General features: G+C 40.8%; 1 protein-coding gene across 5 annotated transcripts in view; it reads left to right on the forward strand.

The window, feature by feature from the left end:
• MYO1B (myosin IB) overlaps positions 1-18,162 on the forward strand; it is a 99,500-nt gene that overhangs the window by 42,542 nt on the left and 38,796 nt on the right. For 4 of the 5 annotated variants that reach the window (XM_086615246.1, XM_086615248.1, XM_086615247.1 and 1 more), the window contains exons 6-12: positions 964-1,027; positions 10,262-10,360; positions 12,969-13,072; positions 13,861-14,008; positions 14,690-14,808; positions 16,306-16,392; positions 16,715-16,780. In XM_086615246.1, coding sequence (XP_086471372.1) covers positions 964-1,027; positions 10,262-10,360; positions 12,969-13,072; positions 13,861-14,008; positions 14,690-14,808; positions 16,306-16,392; positions 16,715-16,780 — 687 coding nt within the window. Of the gene's footprint in view, positions 1-963; positions 1,028-10,261; positions 10,361-12,968; positions 13,073-13,860; positions 14,009-14,689; positions 14,809-16,305; positions 16,393-16,714; positions 16,795-18,162 lie in introns of all 5 variants that reach the window. The other variant, XM_086615245.1, reaches the window with a different exon arrangement.

Here is an 18,162-nt window from a genome sequence, read left to right on the forward strand (position 1 = left end):
TCAATAGATCGTTTTTGTCCTCTGTTAAGTAAGCACCAGAGGGTGGTGAGATCATTTCTGCGCATGGCTTGCGGAATTTGTTTGAATTACTACCAGCAGTTTTTATCTTTCTAAACTTCCTTGCCAGTGAGCGTTGTGTGGCTTTTGCCTTTTCTGCACAGTGTGGGCCTGCCCGCTTTGCCGCTGTTAAACGTTGCCGTTAGTGCATTAAACACTTGTCATGTAAATTAAAGCGATGCAAAGGCCAGAGCGATCTTCTGTGATACGGAAAAGTCAAACAGAAGTCAAGGAAACACGCTGCGCCACTACAGCTGAAAATGAAATCGCTTTTGCGGTGACAGTCTGTTAATTGTTGCCTCTGGTCTCCTGAGTTACGAGGGAAAGAGTTCAGCGGGAAAAATCCATCACTTTTACAAGGCAGGCACGTGCTTGGGGACAGACGCCCCATGATTACTAACGGTAATCGCTGCCAGCCAGTCCTGAAAGCCAAACGGGGCGGCTGTCCTTCAGCTGCCTTCGTGCACGCTCTGAGATGATTTTGCGCCGAGAAAATAAGTCTGCGTGGAAGAGAACGTCTTCCTGCGTTCTTCCGTCAGTAAGCGTGGTAATACCTACATAGCCACGGGAACGATTTGGTGTTCTTGGCGTTCTGATGAAAGTTTGTATAACGTGCTTTTTCTTCGTAGAACCGTAGAAACTGAGCAAATTATTGGGTTGCACTGCAAACCTGATTGAGGCTGTTCTCGGGAAAATCTCTGGCTGTGATAATGCAATTGTCTTAGAAGCTTTGAATTGTTTTCTGTTTTTCAAAATTTGATATGAGTTTACTGTAGGTTTCCAGATCCCTCTTTTAGCCTGTTATGACCAACTAACTTCTTAAATGACCAACTAACTTCTTAAAAAAGATGTGTTGAGCAGTTTTTCTTAAACAGACTTTACAGTCTTAAAATGTTACTTTCACAGGGAAAATATATGGATATTGAGTTCGATTTCAAGGGTGACCCACTTGGAGGAGTTATAAGCAACTGTAAGTATGACTCTTGGTATCAGCACATTAACAGCTTAAAATGTTTCGTTCAAAAAGGACGATGGTTAAATTATTGAAAAGATCAGCTGTGCTTGTCTAATCGAATCTCTCTCCATTATGAGATAAATTCTACTTTTTAATTTTGTTGTTGTTTTGGTCCCAAAAAGAGTACCTTAGAGTAAGTGAAAACAGACTGGAAGAAGTAAGCGTGAATAACGAATGTACTGTATTGTTTTAAAAGGTAATGAGTAAGGGGCGTGGGTCCATATATTGTCTTTAAAGCTGGTAGCAGACGGATAAAGTGTATCTGAGACTCTTTTTATATTTGAACCCCTGGGATCAGTTATGTTACTTGATTTGATAGGTTGTGTATTTATGATAGATGATGTCTGAGATAAACTGTTTAGTATTTCATGAAAGTGACATGAAGTACGCTGGAGATGACCATGAGTTGGGTATGGTTATTTTGAAATCAAAGCATTCTGTACTAGTTTTAACATACCTCACAGTATAGGAAAAACTTGGTCGTGAGGGAGGATGAACAGCTGTTGAGTTTAGGGAGGGAAAGGTGGCTTCAGATTTTGTCACTTGACGTGAGGATGCTGCTATGAAATCTATAACGATTCAGAAATTTTAAACAGCTCTCTGTTGGGAAGAAAGAGGCCAGGAACTGAATGCCAGCCCAGGATGCATGGACTTGCTTTTCTTTCGAGAGTTTAAATGCAGGTTTTTAAAGAAATTGCTCTTCTGTGCTATATAAAGCTATGTTTGTTTGGTTTTCTTGGTTTTAAAAAGGGATAGAGTGACTATACTGGGTGTCACTGACCTAGCCTTGGCTTCTCTTCCCACTCAGCCAAATTCATTGCTATTTCTAAAGACTGACTTTTTGACTCCATGGCAGTTTTACTGGTTGTGACATAATGAGAATCCTCCAAGGCGAACTGAACTCCCCATATAGAATATAAACATTTTAAAACGTTGTGAGGAGGAATTTTATGCATAAATATAGGGTTTGAGTCTTTTTTTTCACAGGTCAAATGTTTTTTTCTGGACCTGGTCACCTTTTGGAGCTGTGCCTGGAAGAGCATGATTTTTGTGGCAGAGTAGATCTTCAAACTCAAAGCGGTCACTGTTTAAGTGTTTATGGCTTTCTATTAACTTTGACATTTGACAGTCAATGGAATTGGACGCCAAACATACTCAGTGTATTCATCAATAATTAAATGTAGACAAAAAGGTTCTAGCAGGCTAGCTGTGGTGTTTGTTTCTTTTTATAGCACATTCAAAACGAATACATAAAAGTGAACTTTATTTTTGCAGAGCGGCTTTCAACAGTTCGTCTTTGAAAGTAAGATGCTGAATCACCTAATTAAAATATTGTGTCATATCAAAAGGTGATCAAAATAGTTGCTCTATAGTTTATCTGCCTTATAAATCTTTGCACATTGTAATTATAGCATTACATGTAATTATAATGGTGTGATGACATGTGTAATCAAGGGCAGACGTATTTTAGATCTTTCGAAAAGATACCTATCTTAGACATTCTCCTTGTCTTCTCGCATTATCTAATAGCGAGAAGAGGGATATAAATTTAATAATAAAGACCTTATGTGTAGGCCCTATTGTGGAAAAAATGTTACTTGTTGAGCTATGAAACAGCCCATGCTGACAGGGTATGTCACAGTTAAATACTGAGTTCCTGTAGCTGCCTGTTAATATATCTCATCTTTGATTAAATGTTTGCAAAATTTAATAGTCTATCCATGTCTCTTTAAAAAACAGGTTTGAATTCTGTGCAATTCCAGCCTTACATTTTTCCACACATCTGCTGCATTGCATTTATTTGGATGAGAAATGTTTCTGTTGTGAGGTATCACCACTCTGGAGATACTAAGGGCTTAAATTCTTCTACATCACTTTTAATTTACTCTGTTTTTAGTCAAATTTAGGATTTGTCATCCGAATTCATCAAGTAGGAAGTCAAGTAGTGCTCAAGTTTCCTATCCTTAGAAGGGAAAGCATGGTTAGTTTATTCATAAATATTACTCACTTTCTGACCATCTGTTGGTTTGGTGTTAACGTGATGTCAAGATAATACCATAATATTTTGATTAAACTTTAATAGTTGCATCTGATGAGCTTGATTGCCAAGCACCAATGAAGTTAGTGGGCTTTTCGGATCCTAGCCTCTTGTCACCAAGCTGTATTACATACTGTGAGTGACTGGAAGCAGACGTGGTGAACATCTAGTTTATTTCAGTGGCAAGAAAGAATGATGAAAATAAGCTACTAATTTTATAGAATCATAGAATAGAATGGTTAGGGTTGGAAGAAACCTCAAAGATCATCTAGTTCCAGCCCCTCTGCCATGGGCAGGGAAACCCTCCACTACACCAGGTTACCCAAAGCCTCATCCAACCTGGCCTTGAACACCTCCAGGGATGGGGCATCCACACATTCTCTGGGCAACCTGTTCCAGTGCTTCACCACCCTCTGAGTGAAAAATTTCTTCCTTATATGTAATCTAAAACTCCCCTCTTTCAGTTTAAATCCATTGCCCCTTGTCCTATCACTACATGCCCTTGTAAAAAAATAAAGACTAGTAAAGATAGACCCTTATCAGACTAGTAAAGATAGCCAGAGACTTATTAGGCTAAAAAGGCCTGTTTGAAATAGTCTGGTCTGTCCTGCTCTGAAATGCTGTGAAGCTCTCTGAAAGAATAGTCAATTTGCCACGGACCTTTCATGTAGCAGCTAGTGTGAACTTCCCTTGGCCATTCTTCTGGCGCTCTTCAATGAGTTCTTACTTCTTAATGACAAGGGTTAACCTACAAGTGAGCCTTTCACAGGACAGAGCTAGAGGGCAAAATTGTCATGACAATGCATACTGCATGACTGTCCTGTCTGATTTTTGGTCTGTCGGCTTTAGCAGGAGCTGATAGATCTGAAATGTTTAATGTGCCATAATGGAAGGGTAAATCTGTTGAGTTTAGGAGGGGAATAATAAAATGGAAGAGATTGTAACGGAAGAGGTTTGTAACAGCTGTTAAGTCAGAACTGGTATGCTCCCAAACTGGAGGTAATTTTAGGTTTGAACAGTGTAAAATACGTACAGACTCATGACACGTACGTTACGTGGCTGCTCAGAGCTTCTGAGTGCACTGATTTGTGAGGCATTTGACATATTGCTGTATCATGATGTACAGTCATAGAAAGAAACTGAGAGTGAAAAACTTGAGATAAACGTGATTTATGCATTTATTACTTCAGTCAGGAATTTTTTCCTCTTAGAGTACAAAAGAACAATGATTTCAAGCAGCATGTATTGTACTTGTTTGACCCTGTGTCCACAGGAGGGTGAAGGGCTGAGTAAGCTGAGGTACGTAGTAAGCCGGAGTGGTTGGAGTCCTCCCTTTTTGTTAGTTTTTGTGAAGGTCCCACCTTGTTTTCCTAATGGGTGGTAGATGCTGGAACCCAATGTGAGGTGAGGCATCTGTTCACGGGTGGCCTGTGTCGTGTGTGGTGTTAGGGAGCCCAGGTTACTCTCGTGAGCTCTCCTGAACACAAAACCCTTGCTGGGTTGTTCCTCCGAGACTGTAGGTATCCCATCGTTGTTTTGTAAGGAACACCAGTCCCTGCCTAAAGGTATGCTGCTGCTCTCAAGTGCCTGTACAAACAGGTAAATTGCAGTTACGTTTTCTCTCCTTGAGTTGAGTACAACCTGGTACTCTGCTCTTTCTGTCCTCCCATGAGGTGTCTGCGGTTGCTGCTGTTGCAGTGAATGCTCTTTTCGGTGCTTACGCCCTCGTTTTTTTTTTTCCCTAAGCACTTATGAGGAAGGGCAGTTGGAGTGTTGGGTAATTAACTTGCTTCCACCTGAGTGTTCTATTGTGGAAATAAATTACAGAAACCATCAATATACTGTTCTGAGGTTTTCCATTTATTATAACTACCATGATGTAGTGGGGATGGGAGCAGGAGAAAGATAGAAAAGAAACTACTATTCTTCTGTAAGGACAGAATAATATTTATTTTATGTAAAAACAGGTACATTTGTTTTCAGAGTAATAGATCCTGATTGCAGTAGCTTGTACAGCTGTAAAATATGACTCTGTCCACAGATGCTGCATCTGTTTCATTCTCCAGGTGATGTTTGTGTGCACACTGAATTCATTAGCTTTGGTACTGGGTTCATGTACACTTAATTTTATGGTTGAAATAGTTTTGCATGGTACAGTTCAAAATGCTTCACACTTGTGGTTATTTAGACCTTTTCAAAAGCAGGGATCTTACAATGTCTCTCCCAAAATTTTTGCAAGTCTTAGATGCTCACGTTTCACCTGGGATTTCCTGCTGAAAGATACCTAGCTTTTTAGCTTTAGGTGATTTTTCCTAATCTACCTAAGCCCTTCAGTGATTTAATGATTAACTGGAAGACAACAGTGGTGCAGGTCAAGTTCAGTGTATGTAATGCCCTGCTTTTGAAAAGCCGTTTTTAACCAGCTCGGTGTACTTACAGTCCAAACAACAAGTGATTAAGAAAGGGCCCTGTTTTATCATCTTTTCCAACAACAACGTGAAAAAAACCTATGATGTTTGTCTAAATCAACAACTTTTTTAAGTTACCAAAGTGATAGCGATAACTTTACAACTTGTTCTTCTTTACGACTTGTTTGTTCGTTTTAAAAGACGAAAGCAATTACCCACTTACTGAGAAGTCAACAACTCGGGCTGTTGATTTTAGTTATGTGATTGCTGTTAGTAATCCCCTTTGCTCAGGGAAATATTACACAAATTTTACAATTAGACATTATGGAAAGAGATACTTATTCTTGTTGATTTTTTTTTTTTTTTTTTTTAAATCTTAATTTGTTCCAACATCTCGCTTGGTGTTTCAGTTAGCACAGTTGCCGCCATTTAGGTAATTGCCTTGCCTAAATTAGGAAGTGTTTAAAAAAAACAAAAAAAACCCCAACAAACAATACTAAGCATTTTTATTAGCTCATTTTCAAACATCATTTATCACTTGAGTAATCAGGATTTAACACTCTTAAAATTGTGCAGTCATCGTATTATCACTGCACATACCGCCCAGATAGTAGTTTTGATTTGATGCAATTACAGAACATTTCATTCAAGAGAACATTATAATAAACTTGGTGGGAATAATGGGAAGAAGTTCCTGAGAAACCACTACCGTATATTCTTTTTCATCAGTGACTTTTTTTTGATGACAGCTGAGGAATCGAGGTAGGAATACAAAAACCGTAATTTAATGTAATGTAGGTGAAAAGATAAGCTTCCATGACTGGAAAATGTTCTGTGAGTTTGGTTGAATAGCTAAAAAGGTCCTTGGTCATGGACAGCTAAAGAGACTGTGACTACAGTAAGTTTTCTTGGATTATTCAGAATGTATCAAGATAGTGTCGTTTTTTGTTTGTAGTGTTTACTTATTCCCTTCTTGATGAATGTTGATTCAATTTGTAGTATATTTAGAGATATAAATACAAATTCTTCTGCGTCAGTCAAGTAACAGAAAAGAAATAATATAAATTTGTACATTAGAGCTTGTGGAAGTATTCACCATCATTTTGGGTTTTTTTTCTTGTTTTTTTTTCTTTCATGTTGAGTTCAGTCAAATAGTTTAGCAGGATGTTTACACAGATCTCTTGCATTTAAACCAGTTATCTAGTAATAACAAATAATCTTCAGAACCTGAGGAATGTAGCAGGATTTTGAGTCAGCTGAATTGTCAGGTTTTCAAATGATATGATTTAAGAAGTGTTTCCAGGGTGGACCTTTCTAAAGCAATTTAATTCTTACAGTTGCTTGGATACACGCAACACGTTACATGTTTCAGTTCAAGCAGAAGCATTGTTAGATAATGCAGAAAGAACACCTAACCCATAAATGTACCATAAGTAGTTCTGTATGTTCCCTCTAGATAATTCTGTATAGTTCTTATACATAATTTCTATACCCTGTACAACACAATGTAGTATGTATTGAGTTTGGGGCTTTTTGCTTGTGTGGGTTTGCATGTCTTTAAGCACCATCTGTCCACACATGCCCCTGTAAACAGAATTACCAAGTGGGTGCGTGCAGAAATCTGATGTGCGTCTTTGTGTCTTCTCTTTTGATTGGTTAGTCCGCAGAATTTGTAATCACGTGAGAGTCAACGCAAGAGTTGTTAGTGGTTGTGCAGTGGTTGCCTTAAGAGTAATATATTTGATTGATTTATTAAAATGCTAATTAGGGCAAACAAAGAGAAGACATTTTCTTAAGAGTAGGGCAGATGGTCTGGATCTTTTCTACCCGTCTGATTTCAGTCTGCATGTGAGGAGAAAGAAGAAGGAAAAGCAGAGAATGAGTACAGCTTTTAAAAGAATTGATAGCAGCTGTGTTGTTAAGGTAAATACCTGATTTTCTGTCAGTAACTGCTTTCTGGAGCTTTTTTCCTCAATTACGAAGGCTGACAGAATATGGAATATTGGGACTTTGGAAAGCTAACTGTAAATAACCTTGTTGCTTCTAAAAAATATATAAATAAGATAAACTGCAGTGAAAAATCCAAGACAGTGATCCATCTAACAGAACTAAATTGAGATACGTTTCACAAACTGTGTGTTAAACCTGCTGAAGGCATTCATGTAATTAGGAGACGACTTACGTACAATATTTTGCCGGGATATATAGCTGAGCTTTTATGACAGCATTTGAGTAAATTCATATGTCAAGTACTTCGAAACCCAAATAAGCCAAACCGCTTTGCAAACAGCATTGCTTCAGTATCCTTTGAAAAAACAGCCGTTTCCTGAAGCGTGTGCAGCCACGGCGGGAGCTGGAGTTGTTTATTTCTTTGAGATTAAATTTGGCTGCTATCCGTTCCAGCAGTTCGCTGGAGAACCTTCACGGCCAGCGTGACTCCAAACTGCCTGGCTCTCCGCTTGCCTTCTTGACTCAAGAATTAACACTGGGATGGTGCACCAGCCTCTCCCTTTCAATTATAGATTAAAAACTAGAGAAGATCAGGTATCTGATTGTTAGGCTAACTAACTAGGAAAAAGGAGAAAAAAAAAAGATGTTAATAAAACAGAAAAAGCAAAAGTAGAAATCTGTAACCTGCCCTATCCTAATGTGAAGATGAGCTGCTGGCAATATGTGGCAGCCGCTTGTTTGAGCGTATCTTGGCTTTAGCTTGTTCATCAGGATGTGCAAAACTTCCAGGGCCACCTTTGGAAGGAAGGAGACTGTAGGGTTATTGAGTTGTAAAAACACAAGTGTCTATTCAAAGAAGACTAAAGCTCTGATATGGTCACACAATGCGTTAGATGGTGAAGAGGTATTCGCCTTCATACAGTTGGATGCTCTGGCTGTTGGGAGCTCCGTTCGCTGTCACCTGCTGTGCTGGTTACACTTCTCTCAGGCAGTTGCATCTTTATGGAATAACATAGTTCAGCTGGTCTGTAAAATGTTTGGAACTTGTCCTGCTACAAGCCAGCTGGAAGATTAATAATACTGTCTGAATTTTGTCATTGTGTTCTCAGGCTAGTTATTAGAGCAGAAATTAATTTTTTAATCTGTCTTGCTGTAGTTAATTTGAGGAGGGCCTCCGAAGGCAGGTATAATTTGGTGGATCGAAGTTGGGTCTTTAATTCCCATTCCATGAGAAAAGGTGTAAGCTTAGGTGACTACAGCAGGCAGCACGGGCACAACATGCTGCCTGTACCTGGTGAAAATACGAATACGCTCTGTTGCGCTCCTCCTTGCTCTGCCATTCCTGGGGCAAACTGCAGGGCAGACGTGCCCATCCGTGCCAGGATGCCAGCAGAGCCCGGGGGCTGTGCCCGCTCCCCAGCTCCTCACCCGTGGTGGGGCTGGAGGGCTGCACTGAGCACCTCCTCTGATTTTCTGGACTGGTAAGACTAAACGGGTTCAGTTTCAGCAGAAATGAGGAAAGCTATAGTAGATTGTACGTTGGATATTATAGCAGCCAGGCAGGGAAAGTGTTTACCAACCCCACATGTCTTCAAAGGAATCGGTGTTCCCTGTGTTTTGCCTCTGTGAAAGCTTGATCCCAACTTTGCGGCAGCTCTCGCGAAGCGTGACATCCAGGCTGCGGTAATTTCCCTTCTGGGGCTTTCTTCTTGCCCGGGCACAGCTCAGAGAGGCCTTACCCCCAGACTGAGCCAGCTGTGGTGGATGGCATGGGGACCTCCTTTGCTGTGCGCTTGGGACGCGGCACTGAAGGTCTCTGTCTTGGTGTAACTGGTTATGTGTAGCTTAAGAATGTACTGGAAACCGCGGATTTGCTATCTGGGAAAATGGTGTGGAGCCCTTGCGTGCCACTGAGAAAAGAAGGGAAAACGTTTTGGGTTTTTTTGTGCAAAAGCAGTGGGTGACACGATACCTGTTCAGAGGTTCTCTTAGGGCATCCCCCTCACCTTTCATGGTGCGTTGGGGCCCACAGCCTTTCAGAGCAGTACAGCCTGAACAACCTTTGGGTTGTCATCTCCATGGTCAATACAATGTAGAGTCCAAAGCGTTGGATGTGTTACAAGTCCATCCACTTCTGCTGTCTGCCTGGATTCCTGCCCTTACTGGTAAGGCTCAGAAATGTGCCTGTCACTGGTGGTGGTGGACTGAGCAATCTTCTTGTCAAACTACTCAATTGGTGCGGCGATACTTTTCCATTTCACTTTAAATGTCTTATGACGGAGCGTCTGTCAGTCCCGTTGGGAATTATTTCATAGTCTGATGCACCTGAGGATCACAAAGTGCTACCTCATTTGGTTTAAATTCTTTCTTTATTTGGCTTCCCCCTTTCATTCACCCATCTTTCATGTGCTTAGCCATTTAGCATTTCAGCTCTTTTCAAAACTTCACCCATAAGATCGCTTTCACCTAATCTTAATTTTTGTGGTGGTACTATAAATCGGTTGATGTCTTTTAAACACATTGCCTCCCTGACCTGAATTGTCTTTGCAGCTCATAGACTGCAGCATTTAGAAGTGTACCGGGCTTACAGCTTGCTCAAATAACTTATTTGAGAAATATGTACTAATTTGATACTTTGTGATAAGGTTTGCGCCTACCATTTATCATCTAATTTGCTGCTGAAGATATAAAGCAATGAAATAGAAAATGATGGGGGGATTATATTCATATTAAAGTGTTTTACTCCAACAGTCTTTCCCTGACCTGTGAGATTTTGTTTGTTTGTTTCTTTAGATCTGCTAGAGAAGTCTCGTGTTGTTAAGCAGACAAGAGGTGAAAGAAACTTTCACATTTTCTATCAGATACTGTCTGGTGCCTCAGAAGATTTCCTGTGTAAGTGTTGCCCTTTGTGGCATTTTCAGATATGAGTCGTCTTTATATTTAATGTGCTGCTCCTTGCATGCCTTCTTTTGTGGGAAATGTGATATTGATTCATTTTCCAAGTTAGTGGTGGTAGTGGCAATAGTAATACCTGAAGGAAATATATGGTTCGGTATTATCTAGACATCTGAGTCCGAATTAGCTTTGCAATGTATTATAAACAAAGAAGAAAGCCTGTTCTTATTCAGAAAGTGACCATGAAATGGAGGAGTTCAGGATCTCATGTGGCAGGAAGAGAACACCTAGCAGAACTAGAACCCTGGACTTCAGTAGGGCCAACTTTGATCTTTTTAAACAATTGCTAGGAGAAATCCCATGGAACAGAGTACTGGAAGGTAAAGGGGCTCAAGATAGTTGGTTAGCTTTGAAGGACCTCTTCTTCCGAGCTCAAGACCGGTGCATCCCAACAGGTAGGAAGTCAAGAAAGGGCACCAAGAGACCTGCATGGTTAAATGGGGAACCATTGGGCAACTCAAGCGGAAAAAGAGAGTGTACAGATCATGGAAGGAGGGGCAGGCCACTTGGGAGGAATATAGGTCTGCTGTCAGAGGATGTAGGGAGGCAACTAGGAAAGCTAAGACCTCCTTGGAATTAAACCTTGCAAGAAAGGTCAAGGACAACAGAAAGGGCTTCTTCAAATACATTGCAGATAAAACTAACACTAGAGGCAATGTAGGCCCGCTGGTGAATGAGGAGGGTGCCCTGGTGACAGAGGATAAGAAGAAGGCAGAGTTACTGAATGCCTTCTTTGCCTCAGTCTATACTGCTGGAGGCTATCCTGACGAGCCCCGGAACCCTGAGGCTCCTGAGGAAGTCAGGATAGAGGAGGAGTCTACCCTGGTTGATGAGGACTTGGTTAGGGACCAGTTAAGCAACCTGGCCATCCATAAGTCCATGGGTCCTGATGGGATGCACCTGCAGGTGCTGAGGGAGCTGGCGGATGTCATTGCCAGGCCACTTGCCATCATCTTTGCTAAATCGTGGGAAACGGGAGAGGTGCCTGAGGACTGGAGGAAAGCAAATGTCACTCCAGTCTTCAAAAAGGGCAAGAAGGAAGACCCAGGTAACTATAGACCGGTCAGCCTCACCTCCATCGCTGGAAAGATAATGGAACAACTTATCCTTGGTGCTGTCTCTAGGCATATCAAGGAAAAGAGGGTCATTAGGGGCAGTCAACATGGCTTCACTAAGGGGAAGTCGTGCTTGACAAACCTGATAGCCTTTTATGAGGACATCACCCAGTGGGTGGATGATGGTAGAGCAGTGGATGTGGTCTATCTTGACTTCAGTAAAGCATTTGACACAGTCTCCCATGGCATCCTCACAGCTAAACTGAGGAAGTGTGGTCTGGATGATCAGATAGTGAGGTGGATTGTGAACTGGCTGAAGGATAGAAGCCAGAGAGTAGTGGTCAATGGGACAGAGTCCAGTTGGAGGCCTGTATCCAGTGGAGTCCCTCAAGGATTGGTACTGGGACCAGTATTGTTCAACATATTCATCGATGACTTGAATGAGGATATAGAGTGCACGGTCAGCAAGTTTGCTGATGACACTAAACTGGGAGGAGTGGCTGACACACCTGAAGGCTGTGCTGCCATTCAGAGAGACCTGGACAGGCTGGAGAGTTGGCCGGGCAGAACTTTAATGAAATACAAGAAGGGCAAGTGTAGAGTCTTGCATCTGGGTAAGAACAACCCCATATACCAGTACAAGTTGGGGACTGAACTGTTGGGGAACAGCACAGGGGGAAAGGGACCTGGGGGTCCTGGTGGACAGCAGGATGACCATGAGCCAGCAATGTGCCCTTGTGGCCAAGAAGGCCAATGGCATCCTGGGGTGTATTAGAAGGGGTGTGGTTAGTAGGTCGAGAGAGGTTCTCCTCCCCCTCTACTCTGCCCTGGTGAGGCCGCATCTGGAATATTGTGTCCAGTTCTGGGCCCCTCAGTTCAAGAAGGACAAGGAACTGCTTGAGAGAGTCTAGCGCAGGGCCACAAAGATGATGAAGGGAGTGGAGCATCTCCCTTATGAGGAAAGGCTGAGGGAGCTGAGTTTCTTTAGCTTGGAGAAGAGGTGACAGAGGGGGGACCTCATTAATGTTTATAAATATGTAAAGGGTGACTGTCATGAGGATGGAGCCAGGCTCTTCTCAGTGACATCCAATGATAGGACAAGGGGAAATGGATATAAGCTGGAACATAGGAGGTTCCGCTTAAACATGAGGAAGAACTTCTTCCCAGTAAGGGTAACAGAACACTGGAACAGGCTGCCCAGAGAGGTTGTGGAGTCTCCTTCTCTGGAGATGTTCAAAACCCGCCTGGACACGTTCTTGTGTGATCTGATCTAGGCGGTCCTGCTCTGGCAGGGGGATTGGACTAGATGATCCTTTAAGGTCCCTTCCAATCCCTAACATTCTGTGATTCTGTGAAAGCTTGTAATTAAAAGATCCTTAAAGAAAACTCAATTCTACTGATAAAAACAGTTCTTGACAGTGCTGGTTCTGGGATAAAAGAGGTACTAACAAGAATGCTGTTACTAATGATATTTTTGTTATATTTAACAGGCAAACTCAAACTGGAGCGGGACTTCAGCAGATACAACTACCTAGGCCTCGATTCTGCCAAAGTGAACGGAGTGGACGATGCTGCAAACTTCAGAACAGTTCGGGTAAGAAGTAACAGTGGTCGGGTGTAAACTGCCAGAGGGCTCAACCCTGGCGCAGAGTTCTTAATGCCCTCGGTCTGGCTGTTCGTGCTGGGCTTGGAGGACCATCTTTTCTGAGTCATTTTCAGAGCGCTGCTCCCTCTTCATGTGTGGGTATAGCGTGTTTGCGCAGGGAAGCTTAGCTACAACTGGAAATTAGAAAGAAAAAAAAGGCAAAAAAATCATGATCAGATCATGGAAAAGGTTATATTGTGTAGTTGCTTATGACAGCAGTGACTGAGCTTCATGAACCAGGTGATGCTGACCAAGTCGAAAGAAAAACAAGGCTGGGATGGTTCTCAAGATCATTTACCATGTTTTTGCTTGATTGTACTCAGGGACAGGAAGAATGTGGGACCCTGTTACCCAGCATATGCAAATTTGTAACCTAAAAGTTACTGGCTTTTAGAGACAGCAGTACCTGTTGATTTGACTGTGAAAAATGGGGTTGGGTTATAAACTAAATTAAGTGGCTAAAAAACAGTTACTGCATTTTAGAAACCCATAAACTAAATGAATCTTAGAAGTGGACTGGACTCACATGGCAGATCGATCACCAGATTTTCTTTAATCTTTTATATCAAAAAACTTTAATATGTAAGTGTAGTAGTGATATCATATTCTTTTTGTAGCAAAAGTGTTCATGAAACATCCCTAATTTATGCTAATATAGATAAATGATGAATTTTGCAAGTATGATCTGTTTAAATGTAGATTCTTTTATCTCATAATTTTATCTATCCCCTTTACAGAATGCAATGCAGATTGTTGGTTTTATGGATCATGAAACACAGTCTGTTTTCGAAGTGGTGGCAGCTGTTCTGAAATTGGGAAATATTGAATTTAAGCCTGAATCTCGTGTGAATGGCTTAGACGAAAGTAAAATCAAAGATAAAAATGGTAAGATGAGATTAGTTATGGGAGGAAAACCAGCAATTTGTCTGAAGTCATTATTAATTCTGTAGTTTCTCTAGACATACAATATCCTTACAGATGAATGAAATTGGATTAGAGATTAGAACTCACCCACAGGCAAATATGGGTTGGATTCTGTGCCATTTCAGTTGCTCTGTTTGAAATTCCAAAAATGTTGTGGTTTTTTTTTTTTTCCCCACTTTATTAACACCTTTGCCTGAAATGTTAAATGATGCTATGCATTTCTGTGACTGCTTGGTTCTTCTGCAGTGGAGACTTTTAGTTCTTTTGTAGTAGGATATTCCTGTCTGTAATATCAGATTAATTTGGTCGTGTTTTTGCAGTTCATATGATTTGAAAGTTCATTTATTTTTGTTCGAAAGTTTTTCATCATAAAAAGTACTTTCTGATAAATGGAAGAAAAGTTTCTTCATAAAAATAAACAACTATAAAGTGCTTTCAAACTAATAACTTTTCTCATACTGTGCATATTTTTAAAATCTTTGCTTGGCAGGGTAGGGGGGAGAGAGTGTGGCTGGGGCACAACTTTGTTGAAGAAAACCTGTTTTGAGAAAATACTGAACTATTTAAAAGCTAAGAGTTTTGGGGAAGAAAAAGCAAACATATGGAAGGATTCATTGTTTATATTGTCCTTTTTCATGCTAGAACTGAAGGAAATCTGCGAGTTGACGGGTATAGACCAGTCTGTACTGGAAAGAGCTTTCAGCTTCCGGACGGTTGAAGCCAAGCAAGAGAAAGTTTCAACAACACTAAACGTGGCTCAGGTAAAATGAGGTCGTGATTTTAAAGGAAAGAATCATTTTAAATGGCAATTTATTCTACGTGACTGTCGTGATTTAGCCCAGCTGGCAACTAAATGCCACATAGCTGCTTGTTCACCCTCCCCCACCCCTGGGGAAAGGGGAAGAGAATTAAAGGGGAAAAGAGAAGAAGACTCATGGATTGAGATAAGAAAATTTAATATACGATTAAAAGTAATAGTGATATAATAATATGTGAATATAAATTAATAGTGATATAATAATATGCGAATATATATATATAATGATAATAGATACAAACAAGTGATGTACAGTGTAATTGCTTACCATGCAGTGACCAATGCCTGTCCTGTCCTGGTGAGTGATCCCAAAACAGTTAAGTCCTGACACCACAATCCTGGACGAGCGAGAGAGTGATAGAACTCCAAGAGAGCGAGCCCTCAGAAGCAGGGTCCCTGGAAGAGCAAGAGCTTCTTCCTGGTCAACCCTCATCTATATACTGGGCATGACATTGCATAATATGGAATACTCATTGGCCAATTTAGCCTTCAATCCTAGGTCTAAGCTCAAATCCTAAGGGGAGTTGTGGGCCCTTTGTCCTGGCCATGCTCCCCCCAGCCTGTTGTGCTGCTGCACACTGGTGAAAACACAGGAAGCTGAAAGGTCCTTGATGTCTCAGCACCAACTATAACCATCAGTGCACTATCAACATTCTTCTCATAACAAATCCCAGACTAAATCCAAAACACAGAGCTCTTCTAGCTGCTAAAAAGAACAACCAATTCTGTCCCAGCTGAAACCAGGACTAAACCATAACTGCCCAAATAAAAACTGTAATAGGCTGTACTGAATAAAACATACCACTAGCATAAAGTGTGTTTGTAATTCAGCAGTTTCTAAGTGTTCAAATATACTGGATGTTTTGTTTTTATATGTGAATTACCTCAAAAAGATGAGGGATTGGAAAATGTTGCAGAGAATGAAACACCGAAACAGTGCTGCACAAAATGCATGTTGGAAATATTGTGGCAGACTGTTTTCATTTAGAGCAACTGGTGTCATTTCATGCGAGTTGTACACCCCGGGCTGCCAAAAAACCTTTTGCTGCCAGTTTCTCTTTCTGTAATGCCCTAGAGCCGGTGCAATTGCCACCCGTGTTTCATCAGCTCAGGCTAGCAGGAATGTCCTTGCCCTAACTGCAGCTGCTCCAGTTCCTTTGCTTAGGATTAGGAGGGGGGATGTGAGTCTCTAGAGGATATCTGGATGAGCTGGACGGGAGTCGAAGTGCCCTGATGGTGGCTGCTGTCCCAGCCAGCCCGTGGCCGGGAAGCTGCCGATGCTGCCAAAGTGTCCTGGCACCCCTGGTCTGGCTCTGGTGCGGAGGCACTGCTGCCTGAGCCATTCTCACTCTGTTCATAGCACCTTTAAGATACGGCAGTAGCATAAAAAGTTTGGGATTAGCCCAGTGTTCATAACGTTTTTCTTCTTTCTTCTTTTTAGGCTTATTACGCCCGTGATGCTCTGGCAAAGAATTTGTACAGTCGACTGTTTTCTTGGCTTGTTACCAGAATCAATGAGAGCATTAAGGTATTGCTGTTTTGTGCCTGTAAAAAAACCAAAACAATCCTTTAAATTAAAGTGGACAGTAAAACTGTATTTACCAATTTCATTTTTCATGGTTGTACGGTGGTGAATATGGTACAGGTGAATAACTATCGCAGCTCAACAAATTGCTGTCTGCTCTGTTTTTAGGCTTATGAAAACAGTTGTGTCCAGTGTATTTTGGGAAATCATACTTACCGTTTTAGTTCACAGAATATGACAGCCTACTTTTGAGATACATTAGTTTTCTTGATTCCTGAGTACAAAATGTACAGGCGATTGACTTGATGTTTAATTTTTCTTAAAGGCACAAACAAAAGTAAGAAAGAAGGTAATGGGAGTGCTGGACATCTATGGCTTTGAAATTTTTGAGGTAAGACCTTTATAGTGGTAAACATTTAACATGAGAGTTGTTACTAAAGCTCAATAGCGTAGTTCATGAATGTGTAATCAGAATACATGTAATTTGAATCAAATATGTCATTCCTGGCAAAAAAAAAGACACTAGAAAAGTAAGCCAAGGGAGATCTTAGCATGTCTGGCAAATGAAACAAAAAGTTATGAAAGCTCGACTTGTATTTTTACACCATAGGTAAATAAATATTTCCGATGGGTAAACTAAATACATTTTGTTGTGACGTACATTCTGAGTATAAGAGAAACTCTGGCAGTGTCAGTTCTGCCCTGAGGCATTTTGTGGATGCCTTTGAAGAACCTTTGTATCCTTTAAAAAACACAACAAGAACTATACATTTTTTTTCCTGTCAGAATTAAACAAGGCATTATATTCCATTTCATCTCAGTTCACTTAGATAAATATTCAGTACCGATTCCTAGCTAACGATCTGTGGCTCACTGCTGTTTGTTTATGATAGTATTTTTAGACTGGTGGTATTCCGAAACAAAAACAATCAACAAGGAATTTTTAATTGGGTTAGAGAACACCCCGGGGAGGGAGTTTTCATAAATCTTACTCTGAAAGTTTATTTTAAGAGATTTATAGATTTCAGTTGGAGACTATATAGTGTTCAAACTGGAAACTCAATTGAGGAGAAAAATCAGTACCAAACTTGCAATCTTTACCCACATCCCTCCATCCGTCTTGAAAATCCAGAGAGTGTGTTTAAACTGTGTAGAAGATGGGAATAAACCAGATAAGAATAATTATAAATGGGACGGTGGTGTAAGTTTTATTTCAGAAGTGTAACATCAAAGTACATACAAATTAAAATACACTTATGAAAAGGAAGAACAAAGCTGATACTTGTTACAAGGGTTTACTAAGCTGGGTTGTATTGTTTGCGTTAAACATAAGAGCATGTTTATGAAAATATATTGCAAGCGGTCAGGTGGCTGAACGATTTCGGTGTCAAATCTCTTTGGAGCTGGTCCTCAGCGTGCCTTTGGAAAGCTGGACACAGGAATGGTACTGCTGGCATCTTCAGGCAGGACTCTTGTTTTCACTGGCTCTTTCTTTTATGTTTGATTAAAGATAAACATGTAGGGTGAGGTGGGAGACGGAACGTTGCCCTAGCACACAAACGCACTGAGTAACCGTGTTTGTGGGATGGTGTTGCAGAAACAAGGTTTTCTCGTGTGTAATTTTCTTTTTTTGTAGTTCAGCATCTTAGAAGGTCATAAGTAAGTAGTTGAGTACAGGAAAGGAAGAATGAAAAACCAAGGCTCTTTTCACTTACCCTTACACACTGAATTACAATGTAGCTTTTCTAATCCTGTAGTTTTAAAATAATCTGA

Source organism: Tauraco erythrolophus, chromosome 8 (assembly GCF_009769465.1).
Source record: "Tauraco erythrolophus isolate bTauEry1 chromosome 8, bTauEry1.pri, whole genome shotgun sequence".
Classification (NCBI taxonomy): Eukaryota; Metazoa; Chordata; class Aves; order Musophagiformes; family Musophagidae; genus Tauraco; species Tauraco erythrolophus.